The following is a 27527-nucleotide window of genomic DNA, read 5'->3' as shown; positions in this document are numbered from 1 at the left end:
TATCAGGTTATAATTATTGGAAATGACTGATAATACCGAATGGATTGTACACGATCACTGATTCAGGGATTTATAGCATACCAGCATACAGGAAGCATCAACGGAACGCCGGTCTATGATTAACTAGTTTTTTTCACTCTTCTTTTTAACAATGTAATGCACCTTGTCTGTTTAACGTTGTTCTATACTTTATCTGTTAAACATAGGATGTTCGATGATTGCACCGTGTAATGTTATCTTGAACTATAATTTAATCATGCATTACCAAGGGTTATATGTAACGATCCGTAATAGCAACATTATGTTGCGAGCTGTATAAGAATATTGATGTTTTAATCTTCCTCCCTTCTCTATGAACGTTTACGCAACGTAACGTACTTTGGATACTTAATATATTTGATCACATCTTGATCGTTCTACGGAATTTTGTATTTCCAAATTCCTCATAAATCTATAAAAATCCGCACTCTAATTATGTAGTATAACATAATATATAATACATTATATTTGAATCTAAGGACCGCTACATTCATTTTACAAAAAGTACTAAACCAACCATATTTATCTAATATTTATATTTTATCTTGTACCTCATTTATAATAAGCAATTATACATATATAATAAAAGATCATCCATTCTCGTTGGTCTGGATTTAACGAGCAAACATCCCCTAGATAATTCCAATCGTGTCGTACTTAACACTAAATCTACCGAGCAGTTAAATTGACGCTTTGAAATTCCTTTCCAAAAACTCCAAGAGTGCACCTATTGAGACTTTTATTGATTTATAATTCAGTGTTCGTGTTGCTCAATCAATTTCTTGAATAATTTCTTAGAGAAACATCTGTTATCTTTTTAATAATTGCAGAAAGAATACATCAGGAATGGGTGATTTTGAGCTGTCTGGTATTTGTAATACTAAAATTCTGCCGTATTGTCTCAACTATTTCAAACAAAAGATCCGTCGGTGCTCGAGGGATTAGGGTGCACACGATGTTTCCCGGAACTCGATATTAGGACGAATTTATTGATCAACCCGGCTTGCCTCACTCCAACCGCCGAAAATGTTTTACCGTCAGCGACGCGCCGTTCCGCGTCTAGACTCCGCTTGCCAGCGAAAAGTTAAACCCGTTTCGGTCTCCTCGAGTCGAACGCGACTCGGAACACGAGCCATTATTTTTCCCGGCTCGTAATACGAGAGTTTTACTCCGCATTGACGGAACAAAGGAATCGGTGCTCGTAAAGCATCCGACGACTGTTTCGGCCTTGATCGCGACTCTATCGCGGGGCCCGACGTGAAAAAGAGAAGAGTACTTATGTACGGCGAAAAATAATGAAAGGGAGAAAAGAGAAAACAGGGATGATATCCTCTCCTCAGTGGAAGCGGCACTGAATTCAATCCTGCACGATAACGTCTCATCGATTTATTAACTCGGTTACCTTAGAAACCCTCGGCCCCTCGTATAGTCCCGGCAATACGCCGGATAACCGTTATCACGATGCACGAATACAATCGATTCTTACCGTCTGGGTGTACTCCAGCCACAGTTTCGAGTCTATCTTCTTCCTGCATGACATTGTTCCCGATGATTGTTCGTTCTCGCCCACAACGAATTTTTAACTGATTCTCTTCTCACGCTTGGGATAAGAGGTCACCTTCGCGAGGGTGAATCATCGGTTAATCGGTTCGATTATTTGTTTGCTCCTTTTTTTCTTTAATTGGGTGTGTATTTCTGGATGATGGATTTCTATTTCAGAAATTCTAGTTCTTGGGTTGATCGGTTCTTTTATTTATTCTTTCTTTTTTTTTAATTCTGTGTGAATTTCTAGGTGATGAATGTATTCCACTTTCAAAAATGTTAGTTCTTGGCGAGATACTGTTACGGTGACTCATCGATCAGCGGTGTTCTTATTGGTACAGTCACCTGCATTCGCGTTGTTTGACTCCGACTGTTAGCCGAGCAAATAGAGGACTCAATTACGCCCGTAGTGAAGAATTTTGAAGAATCATTTTAATGAGAGCAGCTTCTGTAATTGGACTGTTCTGTTGTTCGATTGGGCGACACGTTTTATTGCAGAGTGGTTATTATATTGGTCTATCAGCCATAACTTGTTACTCAAATTTCTAACTTTAAACAATTATTAATCTTTAATTAATATTAATGCTGAAATCTTCAGAAACTTTCTTAGACTTCTCTTATTTATTTTTCATTCTTCATTGTTCTTTCTTAATTCTTTGCATATAAATGATACTTTTAATATTATCTTAAGATCAATAGAACATTTAACACATGGAACGTTAACTCTCGTTAACTTTATGAAACGCGATAAAGTGCGATTGTTTCGTAATGCACTAACGTTTAATGATCTTTCTCCTTCACTATTGCGACCATTCAACAGATAATCCCTTCCAGTTGAGTGTACAGGGTATCACTCAGTTTTACTGTAAAACTGACTTTTTTACGGTGAACGTGCGCGCTCGAAGCAGACAGCGCTATCGGTGTATATTGTACCGAATGTTGATCTGTCCGAATTTCTACAAATCAGAGATAATTGTGAATAAATAAAATACTCAAATTTGTGTTTCCTTCTAAGCTATGGACAGTTCGAGATTCTGAGGAGCAAAAACTATTATTTCCAGAATAATGACACGGCGTCTCGTCGTAGTTACGACTTGACGAGCCCGTAATTGGCGTTGTGCGATGTTAATTGGACGGAATTAATTGGCTTCAATAGAATCGAACCTGTTACGTTCGAAGGAAGACCTTTTGTCAGGGTATTACGTAAACCGATGCTTTTCAGGAATAATGGAATCCTTCTTCCTTGTGAAAATCTTTAGTAAATGGTGGAAGATTTATTCATTAGCCGAAGGGTAATTGAGAACAGATTTATTAAGTGTATTTTTCCACCCATTATGAAATTATTGTTCACCGTGTGAATTCTGTGATCCACATTTCTTTTTTCTATCACTTTTATACATCGTAGTATGCATGTTTAAACAGTATTCTGTATGATATCCTTCTTATTCTCTTTCTAACAAACATTTCGATTTCATATATAGTAGATTTCGAATTTACATTGATGTAAAAAGGTAAGGTTTGTTAATTAAATTTCTTTCAACTGTTCTTTAACCGACTTGTTAGATTGCTTCTCTCAAAATAAAACTACCCTTCCGTTTATTATTTATATCGTTCAATTCGAACAGATTTACGACAACACCTGTAAACTTAAAATTCATTCGCCTCTTTTCGTACGATCAAATAATTCTTCATTGCTGATAAATTGTACTTTGCATTTTTATACGTACATTTTAACTATACTTCGAAGACGTTGTAATGTTCCAATGTTTGCTACGTCTCCTCAAGTGTAGTTCGCGTAAATTCATTACCACTTAATTGTCATTGTAGACACAGATCGCATGTAATTAAGAAATGTTTTCTTTTTTATGTAGGAAAACACACAATATGGAGTTTACTGCACGATTACACAATTGTTAACGACGCAGCGGTGTCTTTTGCGAACCAGCGAAAACCGACACTGTCATTGTTAAATACGTGACACGCGCATCGACGTGAACAAAGTCCGTGTTTCGCGGGAACGAACGTAGGACTAAACTGGTCTTGTCGACGTTGCTCGTTATCAGTTACCTGCAGGACCGTGATAACAACCACGTCAATCGCCTCGCCGATATGACTGTATTACGACTGGGAAACTTCATGAAGAGATGTACATAAGTAGCGACGAAAGATTTAGAGGCACGACACGTCCGTGATTATGATAGGGATTATGTTCAAGTAATTCTTGCCGCTCCACCTATGAAGATTCTCAACCTGTCAACTATGGAATTTAATTTGAAAAATCCCTGTTAATGCTCGCAGTGAAATCAAATAATGAAGTGTATACTCATAAAATGCAGGCCAGATACACCTATAATATATTCTAACAAAAATCTAAAGCAAAATGAAGAAGAATTACATGTTTATGTGAAATATAAATAATTAATCGTTGAAATAAGTCGTATCATTTTAAAACTCGAAATGATACTAATCTTTTCAACAATGAATTTTTTCAGATACACATAGGTACGTTTGCACTGCGTTTGATGAGTATATACTTTATTGCTTGATTTTATTGCGCGTACCGTGAGAGATTTTTGAAGCTGAATTCCACGGTTAACAGGTTAACTGGTTAATAAAACTGGAAAGAATATTTTGTATCGTACTGTGTAGTGTACTTCGAATAATTCTTGTCGTTTAGGCGATAACCTGCTATGTTCTCAGCGGGAAGAATTAGTTGTGTTCTGTGTACATATGACAGTCTTGAAAAACTGTGAAGATGAATCTAATCAATTTAACATGAAATAAAGGTACATAATTGATCTGCAGTAATTAATTATGATGGATTCTGTTCAAGTGAGAATAAAGTGATGCGTGTTATTAAATGTCTTTTATCATTTTGTTTTATTTATTTTATTTTTCATTGATATTTTTCCTTTTTGAATAACATTTATACTATTATTATTATTATTATTATTATTATTATTATTATTATTATTATTATTATTATTATTATTATTATGATCATCATTATCATCATCATCATCATCATCATCATTATCATTATTATAATATATACTAAAATCATCTGTTTTACCTAACAGTCTTCATAAACTTCGTTTCATAGACCTCGTTCTCAAGCATACAAGTAAGCTTTGCACTAATATTGAGATCTATTCCTTCCTTTAACACAGAGTTCCTTTGGCATTTTCTACTAATTTAGATTTCTTTTTCAAAATAATTCTTTCACCGTTACGAGTAATTAATTTCACAACTGTATTTATTACTGGCATTCCGGTTGATATTCTGTAAACAATTTATCGTTAAACTGTTACAAGTCTGTAAATCTATGAAGAACTATTGTTTGAAACCTTGCTGACACACGTGTTCCGGCGAAATCAATCAACCCTTTGCACTAATATTGTGACATTTAATTTATGAATGATGATTAACCCTTCGCCTTATAATAATGTGTCAGAACTATGGTGAAATTTTTAAGTAGAATTTAATAAGTCTATAAATATTACTTGATTCTTCTGAATTCAATTGAAATATTATTCTTCTGTCACCAATTATACTCTAGACCAAAGATTGATATAGCATATGCCTACTAGTTTTTTTTCTATTTCTTAATAAATTATTAATGACGAAGTAGTTGCATAGATTATATTACAGTTGAGAAATAAATCGTTGGGCAAAGGGTTAAAAAGTCTTCCTTTCATGCCTACGGGGAATAAACAGTTACGATTTTCGAGATCAAATACTCATAGAAACATTTTTCTTTTGAGATACGATCATCGCTGTTAGAATTACTAGATGTTCGACGTCGAATAATCCGAGCAAACCAGTTAATCACAGGTTTCCGGTTTTAGGTGAAAGTCATTATTTCGTCATACATTACGTCACCATGCATCGAATTATGGTGTCACGCAGGCTGGGCTGTTATCGTTTATGTTCACACTCTTATCACGATGATATACGCACGCGTGTGTCGTGAGCATCTCTGAAATTTTATACGACTGGTAGTTAAAAAGGTAACAATGAACGTTTTATGTGTTCGTCACTGTAGATTTCCAATGTTTTTCCACTTCGAACTGAAGAATACACGTTCTTTTATAATTTTACGTATTACAGGAATAATATAATTCCTGATTATGATTATAAATAATAGAAAATGCAGCCTTTAATTAAAATTTTTGTTCCACAAATTACTTGTAATGCTCTTTAAATTTATGATATCTTCCTGATTTATTGTCTCAGTAAAGTACCGTAAAGTAACAAAATGGTCGAGTTAAATAATGAACATCTAATTACTAAGATAGCTTAAGTATTCTACTTATTAAACAGAAAATATACAGAATCTTGAGAACATAATTAATCATTTATTTCTACACCTCTCTTATTTCAATTATCATGACTAACATTTCCAAAACGAACATAAACAAATTAAAAACACTCGAAGATCACTCAAAACGAATAAACTAGACTGTTCATACAGTTCTACAGGAAGCTAAGTCATTCAATCTTTAATAACAATTCAAAGTTTAATAAAACGTATGGATAACAAACATTTCAGAATCACCTTGACCTGTTGCTCTATAATAACGTGTCAGACTCGTGATGAAAATTTTAAATTGAATTCGACGAATCTAAAAATTATTTCTAAATTTTGTTCTTTTTCGAATAAACTGTTAACGATAAAGTTGTTTTATCTAGTATAGTTGAAAAATAAATCATAAGGCAAGGGGTTAAAAATAACAATCTTCTAAAAACATTTCAACCGAAAAACCAGTATTATCGTTTTACTAACAGGATGAATTCTAATTATCATGGATAAATGTTGCGACAGTTCTATAACGGGGCCATATTCCATTTAGTACAAGGAGGCATTATTAAGGATAACAGGACAATGGGATTTCGAACGAACAGATGCTCGAACAATGGCGGGCTTCACTGTATTCAATCTCAAATAATTCCACGGCGAAGTATACACTGAATTATTGTCATTATAAATGATTCGCGCAACCACATGGAAATAATTCGTGCGTACGATATCACGTGTGCACGAACATTTGGGTACTAACTAAGCGATGCGGGCGAGTATGCAAGCGGTTCATGTTTGCATAGACGTACATACGTACGTGTACGAACACACGAGAGGACGTGAATGCACGTATACACGGATATACAGGTAAATAGAGGCAGGTGTACGACAAAGGGATACCTTCCGTGCGGGTCTTTACGTGTTCTACGACCTTTCAAGTGATATGCCTTGGCGAGGAGGGTATGTACGTCAATTTTTCGCAATCGGACACGGCGAAAGAGTTCGTGACACCGTTTGGTATCCGGTTTCGTACTCTTTCCTTGATGTGGGGTACAAGGAAATTCATGGTGTTGGGTAATATGGTGGAACCGTTGCGGCGCGTTAAAACCTTGAATTCGACGACCTATCGCTCGAGTTGGATCAGATTTGACTCGTGTTACTTTATTTACGTTTATCCTAGGCTATTGAGTATTAATTCTTTAGGGTCGACGATTTTCTATTAATACTTTGCTGACTGGCAATTTTACGCAGAAGCTATTCCATGTCGCCGGTTATTGTTCCATAATTAAATATGAAAGTTGAAACAATCTAAATAAACTTCAATATACTTTATTTATACATAATGAATTGAAATGAAACTTTGGACATATCTCTTATATAACTTTGAATATTCTGCTTTTGCAACATTCTATATTGCCCTGCGTTTCAAAAATCGAGATAGTTAATGCAAGTGCAAACACAGGTTAATTCGTGACCGGTCAACAACGTTTGGGAATGAAAACACGAGTTAACTCGTGATCGGTCAACAATGTGTTAATTCTTCGGAGACGAGACTGCCACTTTTAACATTTCCTTTCGTGAAAAACTAAATTATATGCCTAAGTCTTAAATGCTAAAAGAAAAAAACCATATGTCAGTCTCTCGTTAGTTGAATAATTAAATTATTCAATTGCAGTTTTTGATTAACTGCAAAGGGTTAATCCTTTGCACTCGAGAGACGACTATCAGTCGCTATGAGGTTTGATGCAACAAAATTAGAAAGGTTGATGTTCAGTATTAATAATAATCAAATAATATATTTAATTATATAGAACTCTGAGATGTTTTTCTCTTTGCAAGAAATCCGCTAGGTGGATCAAAATTTTTAAAAAATTCAACTGACTAACGCCTATTTAATAATATTCGTAAAAAGAACCATAATTCTTTTTTAAAATGAAGGATATCCAATGTTGACTTGGCCAAGAAGCTAAATAAAAGTAGTTTAAAGAAATAAATTATGAAATTGGATTTATGGTGTCAGGATATGAATAAGTAAAACTGTGTTAAATATAAGGATAAAGCAGAAAATCGTATCGAGGAGAAATGCAGGTCACCTCGCAACCTTCTTTTGTATAATAACGTATAATTTTTGTAACGCTATCTAATGGTGTTTCTTGAAAGTCCAGTGAGCTTTATATCATGTTACCCAAACTAACACAACTGTGTATATTTAGAGAGTGCATAAAGATCATAATAAATTGAAATTTTATTTAATTGAAAATTTTATTTAATTGAAAATTAATAATTCCTAGAAATTAATAAAGAATTCAAGAAATACTAATTAATAAATTACATTCTCATAGATATGTTTAAATTTAGATTGATTTTCAAATACACTATCAAGTACATATAATTATTGAAGCGTTCATTTAATAATAATTTCCTTGTATAATAATTTTCAAAGATTGCACCAACAGTCACAAAAATCATAATTTTACGCAAAATAGCTTTAAATACTTTGAGACGTCATTTTTAAAAATGTTTTAGTGAAATGCCAAACGGGGTATGAGTCAAATGTCAATCGAACTGGGACAGAAGTATTATAATATCATCGTGAATTCTCAAATAATGTTCCTTCTATACCAATATCACAAAAAGGACAACTCTGGAGTTGCGCCAATGATATATAAATCACAATCGTTTCTTTACATGAATGTTTACAATCAATTTTATGAAAACAGTAATTCATTTTGCCAAATGACTACATGTCCACTTATATTGCTGATTGTATAGTCATGCACATTTTAAACGTATAAACTCAACAGCTTAAAAAATCATAAGAAGTAAGAATTAAGAAAGATTTACACTGACGTCGATTTATATTATTCTCAATTTACTGAACTAATTAATTTTTAATCCCAGTTCATTTACGTTTCTAAATAAAAGTATACATTTGACCACAATTCTGTCCTTTTCTTAACACTGAAACTACTGAGAAGTCAAATCGATTGATTTACATTTTCATGTACAAGTTACAAGATATATTTATTGAGAGTTCGATTGACTCATATTTTAGAATGCGCACCAGTAAATTAATTTATTTTACCCTTGAAACTTACTATCAACGAAAAACACGTTAATGCAATTATTATATCTGCAGCGAAGTACATAATAGAATTAATATAGAGTTAATATATTTATAATTTTCATCATAAATGAGTGTCCAAATAAATTAATGTTACTAGACGTTATACTTTTATGAAACAAAAATCGCGCAGGGTAAAATTTTACCCAATAGCCCTGCAGGTTTTAATAATTTCCCAGGAAAGTATTTGCATCTCTTCAATAAATAATTAAATAGTTGTCTGAAAGAAGAGCGTACATTGAATTTCATGAAACTAACAGGAAAATATGAAAACAATTCATTACTTACTGTAGCAATTAAAGAAGCAGCTTATTTTTATAAAGCAAACGTTGTTTCAGAATAAAAGAAGGACACATATCATACCAAGAGTTTCTTTAATTGCTGCAACGAGTACTTTTTTAGTTTGTCCTTATGCTTGCCCGTTACTTTTATAAAATGTACCACACGCCATTCTTTTAGATTGTCACTCAACTATAAAAGAATAAATCCCAAACGGGTCATTTCAACCTCTCTAATTATTCTAAAGTGTCGTTTTTATTTCTTATTGAATTACAAGCTGATGTGTTGCCAATATACTACAGGAAAATATAAAAACAATTCGTTACTGATTGTGGCAATTAAAGGAACTGCCTATTTTTATAACACAAATCTTATTTCAGAATAAACAAGGTACGCATGTTACACTTATACAGCTTACTTCTATACAGAACAGCTTCTTTAATCACTACAATCAGCGACGTAATGTTTTTACGTTTTCCTGTGACTCTTGTAAAATGTACCACGCGTTATTCTTTTAGATTTCCACTCAACCATAAAACAGTAAGTCCCAAATGGATTATATCAGGTCGATGCGAAAATTTTGACGTTTTTTCTACGTGGTTTTATAACAGCATTATTATAACAGCAAAAATTTGTTTCACCGAAATAAATAACATCTGTTTTCAAAATATTATGTCATGTATAAAGGACACATCATTCTTCGTTTTTATTTAGTTTTAGTTGAAATGTTTTCCACGTTTGTTCCGCAGGGTTTTGCAAATCTTTTCCTGCGTTCTTCTCGCGTTGCAATTGTCATTTACTTCGCCGTTATAATTTACGTCTCTTAATCTTTTAGATTGTTAGGAGGCTGCTACTGCTGGAAAATCCCCCAGACTTGCCCCAGGCCTTGGTCGTTAAAAAAGAAATCAAAAATGTTTTCTCAATTTTGGTTTAACCAGGCCACAGTTGACAGCTCTTCTTTTTATTTCTTATAAAAAAGCGTTAACAGTAAAACTACCAGGCAAGTAAAAATGACCAATTCCTGAGCTCTTCTTCTCGCAATTATTATAAAGATAACAGATGTTTCTATGACAAATTATTAAAGAAATTGATTTAGCGATATGCAAACTGAATTGTGAATTAATTAAAGTCTCCATAGATACAGCCTTGGGAGTTTCCATAGAGAAATTTATAAAAGTCAGCTTAACTGTTTGGTAGTGTTAGTGTTGAAACTTTTTCATCTACCCAATATCAATTCATCGAGTAATTCTAAAATATCTAACCCATTTCTTATTGGATTACAAGCTGACGTGTTGCTAATATAAGAGCCCTGTAGCAATTCATTCGACTCGACATATCGCGTAAGAACTACTGGCCAGTAGTCTCGAAACCCTTCGGCTGCTTCTTGAAACAATGCCGCGGCGACACGGCGGGTGACACATGGCTAACGACAGGAAAGGAATAAAATAGAGAATCGATACAGTGGCCAGATAACAATTTGCGTCATAGCCGAGCGTCGCATTGTCCGATCGGTTTACACGACATTCGAAATTTACGGAGCCGCGGCATCTACGTATTCGCGTCTCATAATGGAGCCAACAGTGCGCCCTTATCGAGCGCAGACTACAATAGGACTTAAACGTTGGTTCGTATTGCGTTCGGAACTCCATTACAGTGATTGAATAGGTAAGTAAGTAAGCAGTATGTAGGTAGTATAGGTAGTACTATCAGATGGGTCAAAATGACCCATTTCTGGTTTCTCCTTTTTGCAATTGTTAACCTTTTAGTTACTGTATGCCGCTATAGTGGCTTTTGTGTATATCACCGTTTTGAACAGTACGTCACTATTGGAAATGGATGATTAAATAATCAAACAGTATATATTTTACAGTGTGACTTTATTATAACGACTTTCAAAAACACGTCTAGCTCTTTCAAGTTCTCGAATGCGAATGATACGGAACATCCCAAAGTAAGTTCTGGTCCGCTTTTCTTTACAAGACCGTTTATGGCCTTGCCGGAAGAAAAGTCTCTTGACTTCGCGTGACAGAATCCAGACACATCTGGTTGCCTTTCTATCGCCTTTGTTTAGATTAAAGATACATGAACGTTGAGCATTTTTGCTTTTTCTAGCTTCGCATTAGTAATAGTTCAACAGTCACTATAATGGTTTTCGCGTATACCATATTTTCAAACACTACGCCACTATAGCGGCTCAATTATTTCTATGTCATCGATAGCTGATAATTACACAGTGGAAAATTTTATTAGTCTCAAATCACAGTGCTACATTTATGATATGTTAGACCGCGCGAAACATTGCCGTACAGAGATATAGTTTCGACTAGTCCCGTTGTAGCTAAAAGGTTAAAAGGATGATACATGTTTCTCTGAGAAATGATTAAAGAATTTGACTTAGCAATACTCAAACTGAATTGTACATCAATTAAAGTCTCAGTAGATGCATTCTTGGAGTTTCTATAGAAGGATTTCAAAAAGTCAATTTCATTCCTCGGTAGTTTTAGTGTTAATGGAGTATTTGAAATTTTTACAATCTTCAGGGCAGAATTGATATTTCACTTCATTTCATTTCAATCGCTACGTATTTTACCCGTGTTGTAATATATGGTAATTATAATTTCTTTTAAATACAAAAGTAAAATTTTAGCGTCTTAAGAACGTTTTTAAATAAATTGGAAAAGTATATTAAATTACGGTTGAACCAAGGTATAATGAATGTAAGATCTGGAATGAAACACTGACGATGAGAACACTTTGAGTTGCAAAGGACTGGGATTTGATTGATCTTTGATAATGGAATAGAAAATGGGACGATGTATGTTTAGATTTGTAAAGTTTGTTCGATAGATTGTGAAATTATGTTTTTGAACATAATTATGTTTTTGTTAAGGGGATTTACAAGGTGAAACTAATTATGAATTTATAAGTTCTATCAATGTACATATCTAGAGCCTAATCTCCATCATCAATCATCTGTTCTTTTAATAAGGTATTATTTATTTCAGAGAAACAAATTTCTTATCTTTCTTTATTGATTTTCGCAGGTAAATTAAATTTTCTTCCATTAACAAACTGTTCCTTTCAGCGACAGACGACCTCAAATATATCGGCATTCTTGTGATCTCGATAACAACTGTTGTTATCTGTCTTATCAGTCTTCCCTGTCAGTTTCCTGTTGCTAAGAAATGATATTCCATTTATCTGGTTCGGGGGCAGTACACTTAGTTCCGTTGCTACTAAATTACGAATTTCGGACTCTGATAACGTTATAGATATGTATACCGCGGTTTCATCAAATATTATACATTAAGAAACACAGTAAATTGTATTGGTATCTTAATTATGATAATTTTTAAAGGACATGAAGTAAATAGTGTATTTGAGATCGAACGTTTCAAAACTAGAAATACTAAATATCTTAATTTTGTACATTATATATAAACTCGTTTAAGTGTATATATCAAAAAAATAAAATGAAAGCAAAATATTTGCGTAGTTGGAATTAATAATTTGACAACGATATAAGTTTCTAATCGCTGCAGATTGTAATTGAATGAAGTATACGCGATTAAAGAATTCAATTATGCTTTCAGAATTTAAAAAAGCATATATCTGAAGAGGTTTTAAATTGCCTTATATGTTTAATAACAATTAAGAATTCTCAAATGTAGCTTAAATAATTTCCAAAGTAATCAAATAATATAATCTATTTAAAACAAAAAATACTTCAGAAAGTCAGAACATAAGAATCAGAACGTTTATTTCCTATAATTATTATTACTTTAAAAAGAAACTTCGACACTACGTTAATTCAGAAATTCTAGCAAAGTGAAACTATATTCATTATTTTAATTAAATGCAAATTTATGTTAGGTGTAAATTTTACTGGTAAATAAAATAATCCTTCAATATATATTAACACAATAAGAATACTAAAAATAATTTTTTTCTAGTAAAAGAAATGTAGGCATACGTACACTATAATAAATGTAGCCATTAATATACCATTAATCTTCCTTAACTCGCAGGTTTTCTCTTAAATTTCAAAGTAAGTATTATAAATACAATATGAACCCGCAATCTAACAACAATTAGATAGATTTTTATACACTTATGGAGAGTTTGAAAACGCGAAAGCACATAGATCGCACACACTACGACAAAATATATAAAATATTCAAAATGTAGTGCTCTTTATAACATTTCTTTTCAAAAATCTATTTTCCACCATAATTCCATTTTTCCGATTACATCGTTAAAAAGTTAAAATTTCTATAATGATCCGAAGTTTAATAACTTCAAGCTAACAAAATTCGTTATCAAATGCAACAAATTGTCTTTCTAAAATATAAATCAAATTTAAGAAAAGACTTTACTCTATGCGCTACAATGTTAGATATAAATACACGTGAAGGTAGTTTAATACTAAAACTACCAGACGGGTCAAAATGATCCATTCCCGATTTCTTTCTTTTGCAATTATTAAAAAGATAACAGATGTTTTTCTGAGAAATTATTAAAGCAGTATGCACATTAAATTGTAAGTTAATTAAAGTCTCAATAGATGCACCTTTGAAGTTCCTACAAAAAAATTTCAGAAAAATGAAGTCCAGCGACGATGATAGTGTTTATAAGTATTAACAGGTGGAATGGGGGAAGCTGTTTTCAATTGACGAAGAAAATATCACCGCGCGATTTCGTTATCATGCGCGTCGTCGTTGCAGAATGCAGCGTCTATGAAATAAGCCTCCATCTTTATCACTTACGGCACGGTAACCGTTAAATGCCGAGCAGTTAGCTGGTTCCATTAGCGTCTTCCGCCTATAACGTGGAGAAAAATCGCGGGGCGGACCATTTCCAAGAAAATTACTATCTTAGGATCAACGCGAAACGAGCGCAACATGTGAAATATTTTCCTGCCTGTCTTTGCACGTTTCAGAGCGTTTCAGAGGGAAACGGGCGCGTTCGACGAAGAAAACGACCGCGACAGTTAAAGTATTAGTTCGCGGGCTTGTCAACTTTTTCTCTTTCCCGGTTGAGTTTCGCGTGGCGGTTAAGCCGGGCAACTTTTCCCGGTTATACTCGGTCCGCGTGATTAATAATGATCTCCGTTTGCCACGCTTTCTTGGTCCTGGTACCCTTGCCACAGTCGCGCGTGCGCGTATCGTAGAATTCCGGCGAAGATATAAAACAGAAAATATATACAGTAGCAAAAGTATTCGTATCTCCTGAGCTACCGAATTTAAACGATTGATATTTGTTTACAATGCAAGTTTCAAAGTTCTTGCCAACTGGAATATAGGTTGGAATTACGAAGCTTTCAGACTTGTGTAAACTTTGTTGCAAAACAATATGTCAATAGAAGAGAAATGTAATTTTATGTAAACTGGAATAAAATTGGTTTCACCAAAGTTTTCGTATCTATGCGAGTTATAGTGAAAATACAATTAATGTATTAATAACTAATATTTGGTTGGGCTTCCTTTCCATTTTATAGTACTTTTGAGACGATCTAAATCATCAGGCTTGTGATACCAATTTGTTCCTGTTTACGTGAAATTACATTTTTCCTATATTGACATGTTGTTTTGCAATAAAGTGTATATAAGTTTGAAATCATCGTAATTCCAACATATAATCCTGTTGATAAGAACTTTGAAACTCGCATTGTAAATAAATATCAATCCTTTAAATTCGGTAATTTAGAAGCAGCGAATACTTTTGCGTCTCACTATAAGTAAATACACGAGTCGGGACATATACAGGGTGTCACTTGTAATGCAACGCGCGATTTTTCACTCGTGCTGCAGTCATCTGCTAAATAAAAGTTTAGAACAAGAGTTGCAGGGTATGGAGCGTACACCTAACCCTCGATTTACAAGGTAGATTGATTCCCCACGCAAGATTCATTCAGTTACGTCGCTACCGCTAACACATTTAATTTTTACTAATCGAGATGAACTGAGATATGGTGTAAACGGCAAGAATCACTTGGCATCGTGTACGTTAGCAGTTTGATTAATTTTTGCCGTGCCTAATACGATAACAAACGACTAAAGTGGCAAGAATCTTTACAGAGACCATTTTAGCAATTGCGTGGTTGATCTTTGCCGTTTTTAGTGTATATCGTAGCTTACTTCGCGGTATGATTCATTTGTTTGTATTGCTATTGGTTGCACATTATAGGCATCAGTTGAAATAAGTTAATACATGGTTTAACCGGTAAGAATGATTTGACTTTACTTATGATGATAATTTGACTAATCCTTGCCTCTGTAACACGGTAACAAACGGCTGAAATGACGGGAATATCTAGAACGGCTGGTTCAGCAATTGCCTAATTAAATCTTGCCGCTTTTGGCATAGTAACATATGGACTAAACAGTAAAGATTATCTGTCTGCCTGCTGTGTGTGAAGCGAGGCTTGGCGTTCTTAACGAGATACCGAATGGCTCAAGTGGCGCGAATCTTTACGACTCTCGATGTACATTGCTGAGATAATTGTCGCCGGTGAATCCGATAGCTACCCAACGAAGAGTAACAAGAAATAGTTGGAAGCGTGTTCCAGATGGCTCCTCCTTATTTTAAAAGACGCGTCGCCGGGTAGCCTAACAGTATCTATCATTACAAATGCGATCTTATCGAGATCGTCTAATACACAATGTCGTGCCAGGTACGATCTGGGTTAAACATACATTTCCAATACTGTGTGTACCGCTATTTGACATTATCGTTTGATCATGAAATCACGAGATTAACTGTGAATTTTCCGGGCAACTGGGTTGACAAATGTCTGCTGCAGGATCTATGAGAAGAAAGCAGCTCGCGTGACATGTGCACAGCTTGTTTTCGTACAGATAGACCTCGTGATTGCAGCTCTGTAGCATACAAAGCGGGTACTCAGTTTCTGTTTTTTGTTAATTGTTCTGTAAAAGTGATTGACTCAAAAAACTAGAGTTGCTTTGCAAACACTACTTACATAGTATTTTTGAAACGTAATTTCTGTATATGTTTATACAATAGGTCATTGGATCAAAGCCATTTATAAATGAGTACTGATGGATAGTGCTTTTTTTACTTATTGACATTTTATATATAAAATTTACCAGTTACGAATCTGTGTTTCGGTATGTGTAAAAGGAATAGAGTAATATGTTTCTTTGTTAATGATTACGGTAGTATTAATATTCTTCGTTATTGACAAGAAAAATGACTGGAAAATATAATAGCGCGTCATAATGGCGTGCATCAGACTGGACAGTATTTGCAAGCACAGACATTATTATACCGTTCGGGAACCAAATATAGAGATTGAAACGACGGATACTTAATTGTTAATAACTAGAGGATCGATTCTTCTTTTATATTATTATAAAAACTACCCTTTAAATTTTCTATAAAATGAATATATTATAAAGTATAACATTAAGTTTCATCTCAAATGAAATATTCAATGACATTTTCATATTGTCCCTGAACAATTAATATTTCCCCCCTCAATTTCAAGTGTGTATTAATTCATTCAGAAAACACTTTCTTTACCTCCAAATCTACATGCTTCAAACTTCAGGAAAAAATTACTCCGATGGAAGTTGAATTCAAGTGACAGTACAACTATTATTTGCTTAACACTAAAACTACCAAGCAGTTAAATTGATATTTTGAAATTCGTCTATAGAAACTCCAAGAGTGCATCTATTGAAACTTTAATAGATTCACAATTCAGTTTACGCATTGTTAAATCAATTTCCTTAATAATTTCTCAGAGAAACATTTGTTATCCTTTTAGTAATTGCAAAAAGAAAGAAACGGGACTGGGTCATTTTCACCCGTCTAGAAGTTCTAGTGTTAATTTCTAAACACAAATTTCTCGAGCATTTTGAATCTAATTAAGAAAAGTCTCGTGCCGCATCGATTGCAACGATAAAATCGAGTCATAGTTGCGTTTTCCACGAAACGTGATAGCAACGAAAACATTATTAATCCGATAACGGTAAAATTTGCTGCTCGGCGGACCAATAAAGTAGAAACTAAAATAAAAGCGTCCCGAGTCTTCTGGGTATCGGGATGCACTGGCACGGAAAGGAATGAAAATCAGAGCGGATTGGGTCGCGACGAAGACTATTAATTTAACGTCGACCCAAATATCGTGGCGAACGCGTGACAACCGTAGAACGACGGCGTTTTCGCGAAAAGCGCGTAAAAATTAACGAGAAATCCCGGTGTGTCGGCGATAATGCGAAACGGCGAATCAGTTTCCACCATGGAAACGCGACAACGTGAAAACCAGCGATAAACAGAGCGGAATGCGAGTAATGAAGCATACAAATACGCTATAAAAATATAGGAGGGGCTCTGGTTTTTGCGACCGAACGAATATGGAGCGAAAGTTTCGGCGTCTGCTTCGCAGACGATTTATCGCGCGAATCAAACGTGATCATCGGATCCTTCGAGATTTCAATTTACATTGGCCGAGCTGTTCTGTTCAGCGGAACGAGATTTATTGGGACCAAACTTGTCGCAAATCCTTCTCATTGTCGTTGCACGCTGATTCATGGACTGGTACGAGGGAAGTTGATACAGTCGCTCGTTTAAAGCAGATCGTGTGTCGACGTAACTACTTTAACACTAAAACTACCGGATGGGTCAAATTCTCCCACTTCCGAATGTTTATTTTGCAAGTATTTAAATTATGAAGGCGTTTTTGTGAAAGATTTTAAATTAAATTTGAGGACCTGTACAGATACGAGACGAGGAGACCCTTCGAATCTCAAGAAACCTATTGTTTTAATTTTGATAAAAAATTGAATATAAATAAATCTGATTGCTTAGTAGTTTTAGGATTGATGTTGATAAAGCAATAATCATCGTTTAAATTTATTTCTAGATTTGCTAAAATCACGATATTAATATTGTTAATCTAAATATTATTAATATGTAAGGTAAAATTACCAAGGATTGACCAATTAAAACAAATTTTCTGCGCGAATAATAGTAAACGCTTGCTCCTTTATTAAACCGAGGTTTTTTAAATAATTATATTATCCAAATTTTATAAACATTTTTGAAAATTGAAAACGTGTCAGAAATTGACCATCCTTGAAAACGAGAAAATTAATAACTGATTATATGATAGTAATTAACTACTTATATTATAGTAAAACCAAAAACACTGAAGGTAATTACTTTAATATCAATGAAATAAATCATTAGTTTTTACAATAAACAATTTAATTCAGGTAAAAGTGTTTCGGAGTTGGGTTAGTAGATGCAGCAGCATATCTATCGCGCCCTTATCGAAAGATTGTTACTTTTACAAACCTTATTTTTTACGTTTTCCTGGAAAATGCTCAACTGCTGATATCTCACTTATTTAATTTTAATTCAATAAATATTCTATTATAAGAAATTAATAAATAAATTCCAGCAAGGAAAATTAGAAAGTTGGCAATTCAGATCGTGAATTCGAAAACAGCGCAAGTCCACTTTTTAACGTTATCTATACGAGTTATAGATTTAACTACTTTTATAATTAACTCAGACCTGTTTAGTAATATTGAAAATGTACAGATAATAATGTTTGTGCGGCCAATTCTTGCAGCAAGAATCAATAAAATAGATAATGAATGAATGAACGAAGATAAAAGGAAAGATAGATTTTCTCGAAACCTTGATTGGTTGTCTTGCGTTGTTTTAGAATTCATGGTTTCAATTCTACGGGAAGAAGTCAAATATGGACGAGGAGGGAAATAATTATAGGCTTTGTTTCTCCAGAGAAATCTAGAATAGTTTCTGTAGTACCTTTTCTAGAAAACTTCTGCCTGTTCAATGTACCATTGAATCGAGTATTCGTTTAATTTTGATTGCAACTACATTATAATTAGGAGAAAATTAGAAAATATTCAGAGGACTTTGTTTTTATGTTTAACTTGATACAACTCGTTTTAATCGGTTGCCGATTTCTGCAAAATGAAATATGAAGAAGGCATATGGTTTAGGTAGAATTTGTTTAGAATCATTTTAAAGTAAGTGCATTATAATATGTAATAATAAAATTATTTTGGTCTATTATATGTTATAGTTTCCATTTTCTACAATCTAATTATTTTGTCAACATTTCATTCACGAGCTTCAACAAGCTGTAAATATCTCGTGAATTGCTTAAGCTCGGGATAAAGATCGGAATGCACTACTTTAAGAATATAAATATTACTTCTTTGATAAGGTTGCTCTTTTCATCCCAAGGAATGTTGCTGATTGTGAGTCTGGCTCTGATAAGCGCAGAATTGTTCGGATGATTTCGTTTTACTCTGTATATCCATTTACCATTAAACACATATCAAGCACATGAAAAGTAATTTATAAAAATAAATCTTATTAACTTTAAAAGATGATCAATCGTTGTTACATTTTATCGTACACGAAACTTGAAAAATACCCTAGTATAAAAAAAATAACAATAAGAACATGTAAACAAATCAAAATTCAAATATAAATCAGAGAAATTCTTTGGAAAGTTCACGTGTTCCTTTCTAAACTACGAGAAAAATTCAATGTATATTTTATGCGCACGTTTGCTGTAAAATATAGTAATTGATAACGGGAAAATAATATTTCATTTGAATTCACGAGAATTGAGTAATATTTATGTTCGTTAAATTTTGTTTGAAATCTTCACCACGAGTCATCGTAAGATGACATCTTCTCTCACGTTATCGTAAGACAAGGTGTTAAGACGCTATAAAATACTAAGGCAAAAGCAGCAGTAGTTGATCAGTTAAGACAAATTTTCTGTGTGAATATTAGTAAACGCTTGCTCCTTTATTACATAGAGAGACTCTATGTGTGAAAATCCTGTTTGAACTTCTTACATTATGTAACAAAGCGAACTTTCTTGAAATACTTATACTATCCAAATTTGATGGTCATTCTTGAATATTCAATACTTGCGTTAGAAGTTGACTATCCTTAAAAACGAGAGAACTAGTAATTGACCATATGTTAGTTAATAGTTGACCACTTATAGTAAAACCAAAAACACTAAAGGTGATTGCTTTAATATCGTACGGAGACCTACGGTCAACGTCAATGAAAGAAATCGTATCAAATGCGTCAAAGTCGAGGCGGCCCGAGCAACGTGAGTGGAAGAGGCCCCTTGCTCCTGTGCACTTTTGGTTTGGTGGTCGATGGAGTTAACGTGACAGGCGTATAGTCACACTCTCTACCTCTGTCGGTCGCGTGCTCTCGAGCAGCGTTGTAAACATACAAGTGAATCGATAGGCACACCGGTGATCCTGTTTTCTTGCGTAAACACGGGTTTCGTCGAAACTGTTCCGAAGCTGAAAGTTTTCGTTTCCGATCCAATTAGGCCATATACGTACAGTTTTATCCGCGACCGGGTTCGCGGATGATCGCGACGTCTCAGAAACGCGGCGCTCCCGCTGCATCAAGACAACGATTTATCTCGATCACGAGTCACGTCGGGCATCTCGCTTCAACATCGCGCCGGTATTATTGCCGTTCGGACGGCGGACTTCATACAGTCACGTATTCGCTATCAAATAGATCGATTCCGTGTCGGTACGATCCACTTAAAATACCTTTAATGCAAATCAAGCTTAATGCTCGTACGATTACCTTTCTCACTGAGACCTACCCCTCACCGGACAGACGAAACGAATATTAAAGGCGGCGTTAGCATTCCGAATATTCGCTCATTAAATGCGTTTCCCGTAATTGCATTACGCTACACTCTATCGTTACAATATAGTCCGACTTATATCGCACGTATTTCCCACTTTATGCACACCCAATTCTGTTTTTATGTGATCCTGATTTAACGCGAATTATTCTTCTCTTTTTAAAGGATTCGTGTTAATTTAACTGCTTGTGTTATGTGATTTCTTTTGCAATTGTAATTATTTGCAAATCAAAATAATACATAACAGGTTTATATTGAGAGAATTTATTATTATTTATGATTGCATTTATGATTATAATTATAAGGTTAGGATAATTTTGTTATTAATAGTTGACTGAAAAACAGAGAAGAATTTCCGATTCATTTACATAGCCATGCTTACTTCAGAGTGTAATAATTGATAATGGGAAAATAGTATTTGATTTGAAATAAAAATAATGGAGTGACCCATTTGAATTTTTTCATTTTCACTTAAAATGAAACATAGTGAAACGTGAATTTGTAGTTTATTCATAAATTAAATATTACATTGTTTCTATGAAAAATGTTTAATACTGATTCACTGTTATTTTTGTACCTTACCCTAAGGATTTATAATTATCTATTAGTATTTGATTTAAGAGGATTTTCCTCCGAGTTATGTCTGCGTTCAGAATTGCATAACGTTGTTCGGAAAAAGGAAAACAACTGCACTGAAACCTATAATGCGGGTGATGATTGCGTCGTTAATACCTGCGGTGTGCACATTCGGCGCCAGTGCCGAGGCCAACCACAGCGGAAAGGTTAAATAATCGAAGTCAGAAGACAATCGCTTAATCCATTCGACCCAATTTTTAACTAATAAAGTTAGTACATGCAAAGTTTAAAAATGTTATATGCATCGTGTTGTATAGAAAAGAAAAGATCAAACTTCAAAAATCACAAAAGCAAAGAATGATATTTTAATAAAATTTTAAAAAGTTAAAAACTTTAGAAACTCAGTGTTTCAGTTTTCAGATAATGGAGTTTCGTATTTCATGTCACGCTTTATATTTTATATTTCAGTTTTTGGACAATGGGATTTAATATTTCATATTTCATACTGTTTTAATACTTTATATTTTAATTTTCATAATTTACATTATTATAGAATAATATTCTCGATGCTTAGCAGAAGTTTCGATTGCTAAAGGATTAATATCTACTTTCGAGAGCAAACATGTAATTATTGGGTTCAAAACTTTCGCACAGTACTGCACACAAGAAAAAGAAATATGAAATATGTCTACATTGGTTATTAGATGCGATCTTAAGTAGATCTACTTCGTAGAATATGAACGCTAAACGTGAGAGCTACTTCGTTAGTTACTCTTAAGTGGCAATGTAGCATCCTAGCAGTTGGAGAATATCATGCCAGAGAGTGGCTCGTAGCTTTGTGATCATTAACCCTTTTAGGATCAGCGAGTTTTAGGGGACTCTTGGTAAAATGCTCAAAGAACTCTTTTAACAAAAATACTGAAATCTTTAAGACCTTATACAAAAAATATACTTCCTCCAGTAATTATAAATTGTAATTATTATATAAATAATAATAAATTTTGCAAATCATTACAATTTTGTACTATTAATTCCAAGCAAAAAAATGTAACAGTGACAGATCGTTATAATGAACATTCTCACAAGTGACAGAGGTATCGGTAAATCGATACATTGAATTTAAAAGGACTGCAAAATATTATTCCCAAAAAATGCTAACATGATCTTGTAATTTTGCCAAAGTCTTCCGTAATTCAATTGATTATTGAAAATTAGAAAATACTATTTTTAACAAATATTAACGTAAGTGTAGGTAATAGATATCATTCACTATATAATCTTAGTAGACTTCGAATACTTAATTGATAGTTGAAGCGCATAGCATTAACTTTGCAATCTTTTTAGTCCCTAGTAACACAATTGATCATTGCAGATTGGAGAACATTATTTTAATATTAAAACTATCAGACGGATCAAATTGATCCATATTAGAATTTTTTATTTGCAAGTATTTATATTATGGCAAGACTTTTGCGAAAAGTTATAAAATAAATTTATGTATTTGTACAAATACAACAATAAGGGACACCATCTAATCTCGAGAAATATATTGTTCTAATTTTTATAAAAATTTGGAAATAAGTCACTCTAATTGCTCGGTAATTTTAGTGTTAAAGAAATATTACCGCAAATGTAGGTAACAGATACCATTGACTATGTAACAATGTAACCTTATTGAATTTCAAATTCTTAGCAGATCGTTGAAGATCAAAGAATTATTCCCGAAAAATATCTATATGAAGATAATAAACATTGACCTTGGAATCCTCTTAGTCGTCAGCGGCCCGATTGATCGTTGAAAATCTTACCCAGTCCGATGGATTGGACGAAAATTCTGCTTCCAATTTTTCGTACACGTTGACAGAAACTGTCGACCCGAATCGGAATCAACGTCTGGAAGGAACACGCTCAACCACGCCGGGAGAGCGAGAGCACTAACAACGACCTAGGAATTTAAGATAGGATAACCGGCGCACTTACGTAAGCTTTACCTTTATGTCAGAAGGAACCAGGAAGCGTGTCGTGGCCGACGGTAATGTAATCGTAATAACATGTACGCGGTGGAAAGCTGTTGGGCGTCGGAACGGTCGGGAACGAATAAGACGCAAAAGAGAAGAGACCGTCTGACTCCTTCAAACGACCGATCGAACGATCCGGAGAACCATTGATGACCGATTATTTTCGCGTCTTAGATATTCCCGAGTTTTCTTACGGTCGTTATAGGGCCGTGTAAGTACAACATGCACGGAGAGTAACGTGAAATTTAATCTCCTCCTTTGCCCTAAAACACGTTGCGAGAGACGTTAATGCCGATAACACAGAAATTTCATTTGTATTCATTTGTTCGACGTTAGGTATATCTGTTCAGAGACGTTGTAAACCATATTTCTCCGAGTATCGCCAACGATTGCCTCCCATTATCATTTTAGATATTACACGAACATTTTAATACTAAAACTACAGAGCAGCTAAATTGGCTTTTTGAAATTTCTCTATAGAAACTCCAAGAGTGCATCGATTGAAACTTTAATTGACTTACAATTCAGTTTGCGTATTGCTAAATCAATTTCTTTAACACTAAAGGTACCGCCACTATATACATCTATTCGTACCGTAACCGGTCAAATAACTGGATATAAAATAAAAGTAAACAAATTGCACGATACATTTTTCTTAGCGAAAACAGAAACAAAAAGAAAGAAAAAATTAAAAAACTGATTAATTGGACAATATAAGAATTGATATCAAATTAAATGGGCGAAGACGAAGAAGTTTTAATGAAATTTTAAAACTGGTCATTTGACCGGTCGTGGAACGTTTAGTGTTAATGATTTTTTAGAGAAACATCTGTTATGTTATAATAATTGCAATAGGAAGAAATCATGAATGAATCATTTTAACGCGTCTGGTAGTTTTAGTGTTAATTTGATTCTAAGTAGGATAATTATGAAATTGAGAATTCGGAATTGAGAAAAACGAAATTACTATACATACAACTGTTGGAACTAAACTGTAAAAGAAAAACAAGTTATGTTTCAGTGTGAAAAGGGTCGATAATATCGGGTTTTCATTATTTTAATGGTCGTATACTGCTTTTAAAAGGTTTATGAACATTGTGAATGCATTATTGTGAGGTGGTATACTAACTACAGAAAAGTAAACGTCACTTCAATCTAAAATCGGAATTTTAAGAATGTTTTGAGAGTTTTTATACATTTAAAATTATAACTAGAAATGTCAATAAAACTGTTCTACCGTGTATCTAGACTATCATAAAAATGATCTTTTTAGAAATTTGGCAACAATTGTTACACAATAATCTACATATTTATTTGACTATTCCCTTTGTTTTATTGAAATAAGGAAAGCACACCCTCAAAATTAAAGAAAAGCTTACTGCCCCACAATAATATAGACTTAAAACTTCACAATAATTCCTTTCTTCTCAGCGTCAACTATATTTCCAATTTAAAAGGTTTAAAAACATTATCCACGTAGTTATTTGATTGTTTTCTTTCTTTTATTGCAATAAACAAAGCACATCCTCTAAGTTAACCTTACCATCTCACAATAATAGTACAGGGTTAAAACTCCGAAAAAATTCTTTTCGTTTCATCAATGATTATTTCTAATTTAAAAAGCGTAAATGCACTACCAATATTCTTATTTGACTATTTGCTTTGTTTTGTTGAAATAAGAAAAGCACATCCTCCAAGTTATTTACTTCATTATTCAGCTATTTACTTCAAGGATAGCCTGTATACGGTACAGCTCCGTTTTACTCTCAATCAACTCTAACCGATCCACGCTAACACACGCGATCCGTGCGGGGTGTACGCACGGAAAATTCAGTCGGGAGATCAAAGGCCGGTATCGCAAAAGTCTGATAGTTCGTTTGAACGTCGTAAACGACCGTGAGAGGGCCGTCCGCCTGTTTTATTGAATTACGCGCGTGCAGCAAGAAGACAACACGTTTTCGCGTGCCGGCAAGAAAACAGGAAGCTCCTATGGTAATAGAATTCTAATAACGCGCGCTCGCCGAGATGCAAACTTGATATACGACGTACCCGTGGCTGCTGCAAGAACCACGAAAGAGGACCAACGGCTAGTAAAAAGGTACCACAGGGTAGCTAATAGCACTCGAATCGTTGTTCGGTATACTTCAATTTGCTGCCTTCCAGCCGGATCACAGGCAAACAGGTTTTGGTCGTTTCGATACCGCAAAAGCGTTGAATATTTTTAACCTTTCAAATGAATGCTTTGGATATTTATTTTATCCGGGACATTTTTACCAAATTTATGCTCAGAGTTGGATGAAACTTTGCAGGACTGCTTAATCCTTTGAAATCTTTAATACGATCCTTAATAATGGCCTTTAGCTGGTTTCGAGACATTTAGTGTTGGATAAATTGTTAAACGTAATACAGTCGAGATTATAATTCTTGTTAAAGAGGAATAAGCAATTATTATTCAACGGTGGAGTTTTATACAAATAAAATCAAATATTTCGAGTCTCTATTCCAATAAATGAAGTTAATTGAAAACTCATATTTTACATCGTTTATCTTAATTGATAACAAATAAGCTTAGAAACTTATTAAATTTTCATTCAAGTTAGAATGTATTATATTTGTTATATTACATGCACACTACAAATGCACGCTATAAATTCGAGAAGTTCGCAATCTTTAAAAAAAGAGAAATAAAAGTCAAAATCAGAAACATAAATTTGAGTGTTTTATTAATATTAATATTTATTTTCACTTAAAATATGTTCCTACTCGCAGTCCTTCACCGTACCCGCCATCGGTACTCCACGATAATTCCATCAAACACGAAAAACGATGTTGGCCAATTCACGTTATCTGCAATGCGCCGTGTTGCTTTAATGATTCAATGTTTTCCTGCATTTTCAGCAGAGCCACCTCCGAACTCTAAGGTCCCGGCGGTCAGGGTTCATCTCTAAAACTTGATCATCTTCGCCCTTTCCTTTCCACATTTTAATATATAAACAAACGAATTGCAAGCAGCAGGGGTATTCGAATTTTAAACTTAGTACCGAAACTCTATTAGACTCGTTACGCAGCAAGTCTTGTATTTACGTCGTCTTCGCTAGTAATAATGTATTGTATTTACCCGTGGGATTTCAGCATCGAAATATATTTATATATTAGTAATATAATATTACTATATTTTGGCTCGTCGAATAATTGTCAGCCGGCATACCACGAGTCAGGTCTCCGAGCGCCGAATACGAAAAACATTCATCGAATACTTACGTAATAAACGAAACCAGGTTAAATTCGCCGCCGACGTGGCGACTATTGATTGAATAGCTTATAAAACGAAACTGCCGTGAAATCAAATGGAAGGAAAAACGCAGAAAGAAAGACAAGTGGAAAAGGAGGCGGTAGCAGTGCACCGGGAAAGGTCATCGCGAATGCGTAACGGGTCAAAACACGATGAAAGAAAGAGAAAGAGAGAAAAATGCGTCGATGGTGGACGCAATTTCCTTCCGCGAGTTCTTGGCCATGGTTCCCAATGGGAACGCGTATAAATCAAAGGTGGCAGCGGTGGCAGCGGCGGCGGCGACGGCGGCGGCCATTAAACCCGAGAGTTACGATAACACGCCGAGGAGCCTTTTCCGCGGCGGATTCGCCATTGTTACGGATGGGCCGAGACAATGGACAGATATCACGTGCCACGGACGGGGAAGAACGGAATTGACGGAACAAGAAGAGGAGAGAAACGCCGGCCGGGTTCTCTCCTCATCGGCTTCTCCTGGCCGAGCATCTCCTTGGATGGCCTGCGGCTGTCCATTAGATCGAACGTGCGTGATAGCTTGGCTACGATTGTTGCGCTTACGTGCTATAAAAATGGCCGGCCAATCGGCCAGGCTAGAGGTCTCGGAAAGTTTGTGCTATTCGAGGTTTCCGGGTGCTCCGTGTCTACTTACACCGAGGAAG

General features: G+C 34.5%; 1 protein-coding gene across 6 annotated transcripts in view; it reads right to left on the bottom strand.

The window, feature by feature from the left end:
- LOC116435228 (uncharacterized) overlaps window positions 1-27527 on the bottom strand; it is a 91230-nt gene that overhangs the window by 19236 nt on the left and 44467 nt on the right. Inside the window, exon 1 of one of the 6 annotated variants that reach the window (XM_031994605.2) lies at window positions 1526-3920. The exons of 4 other annotated variants lie outside the window; for them this stretch is intronic. In XM_031994605.2, the coding sequence (XP_031850465.2) occupies window positions 1526-1579 (54 nt within the window). In that variant the 5' untranslated portion in view covers window positions 1580-3920. Of the gene's footprint in view, window positions 1-1525; window positions 3921-27527 lie in introns of those variants that run through there. One more of the 6 variants, XM_031994609.2, reaches the window with a different exon arrangement.

The sequence above is a fragment of the Nomia melanderi genome, chromosome 11 (genome assembly GCF_051020985.1).
Source record: "Nomia melanderi isolate GNS246 chromosome 11, iyNomMela1, whole genome shotgun sequence".
NCBI lineage: Eukaryota > Metazoa > Arthropoda > Insecta > Hymenoptera > Halictidae > Nomia > Nomia melanderi.
The sequence above is the reverse complement of the archived record's forward strand: the minus strand, read 5'-3'. Positions and strand labels throughout refer to the sequence as shown.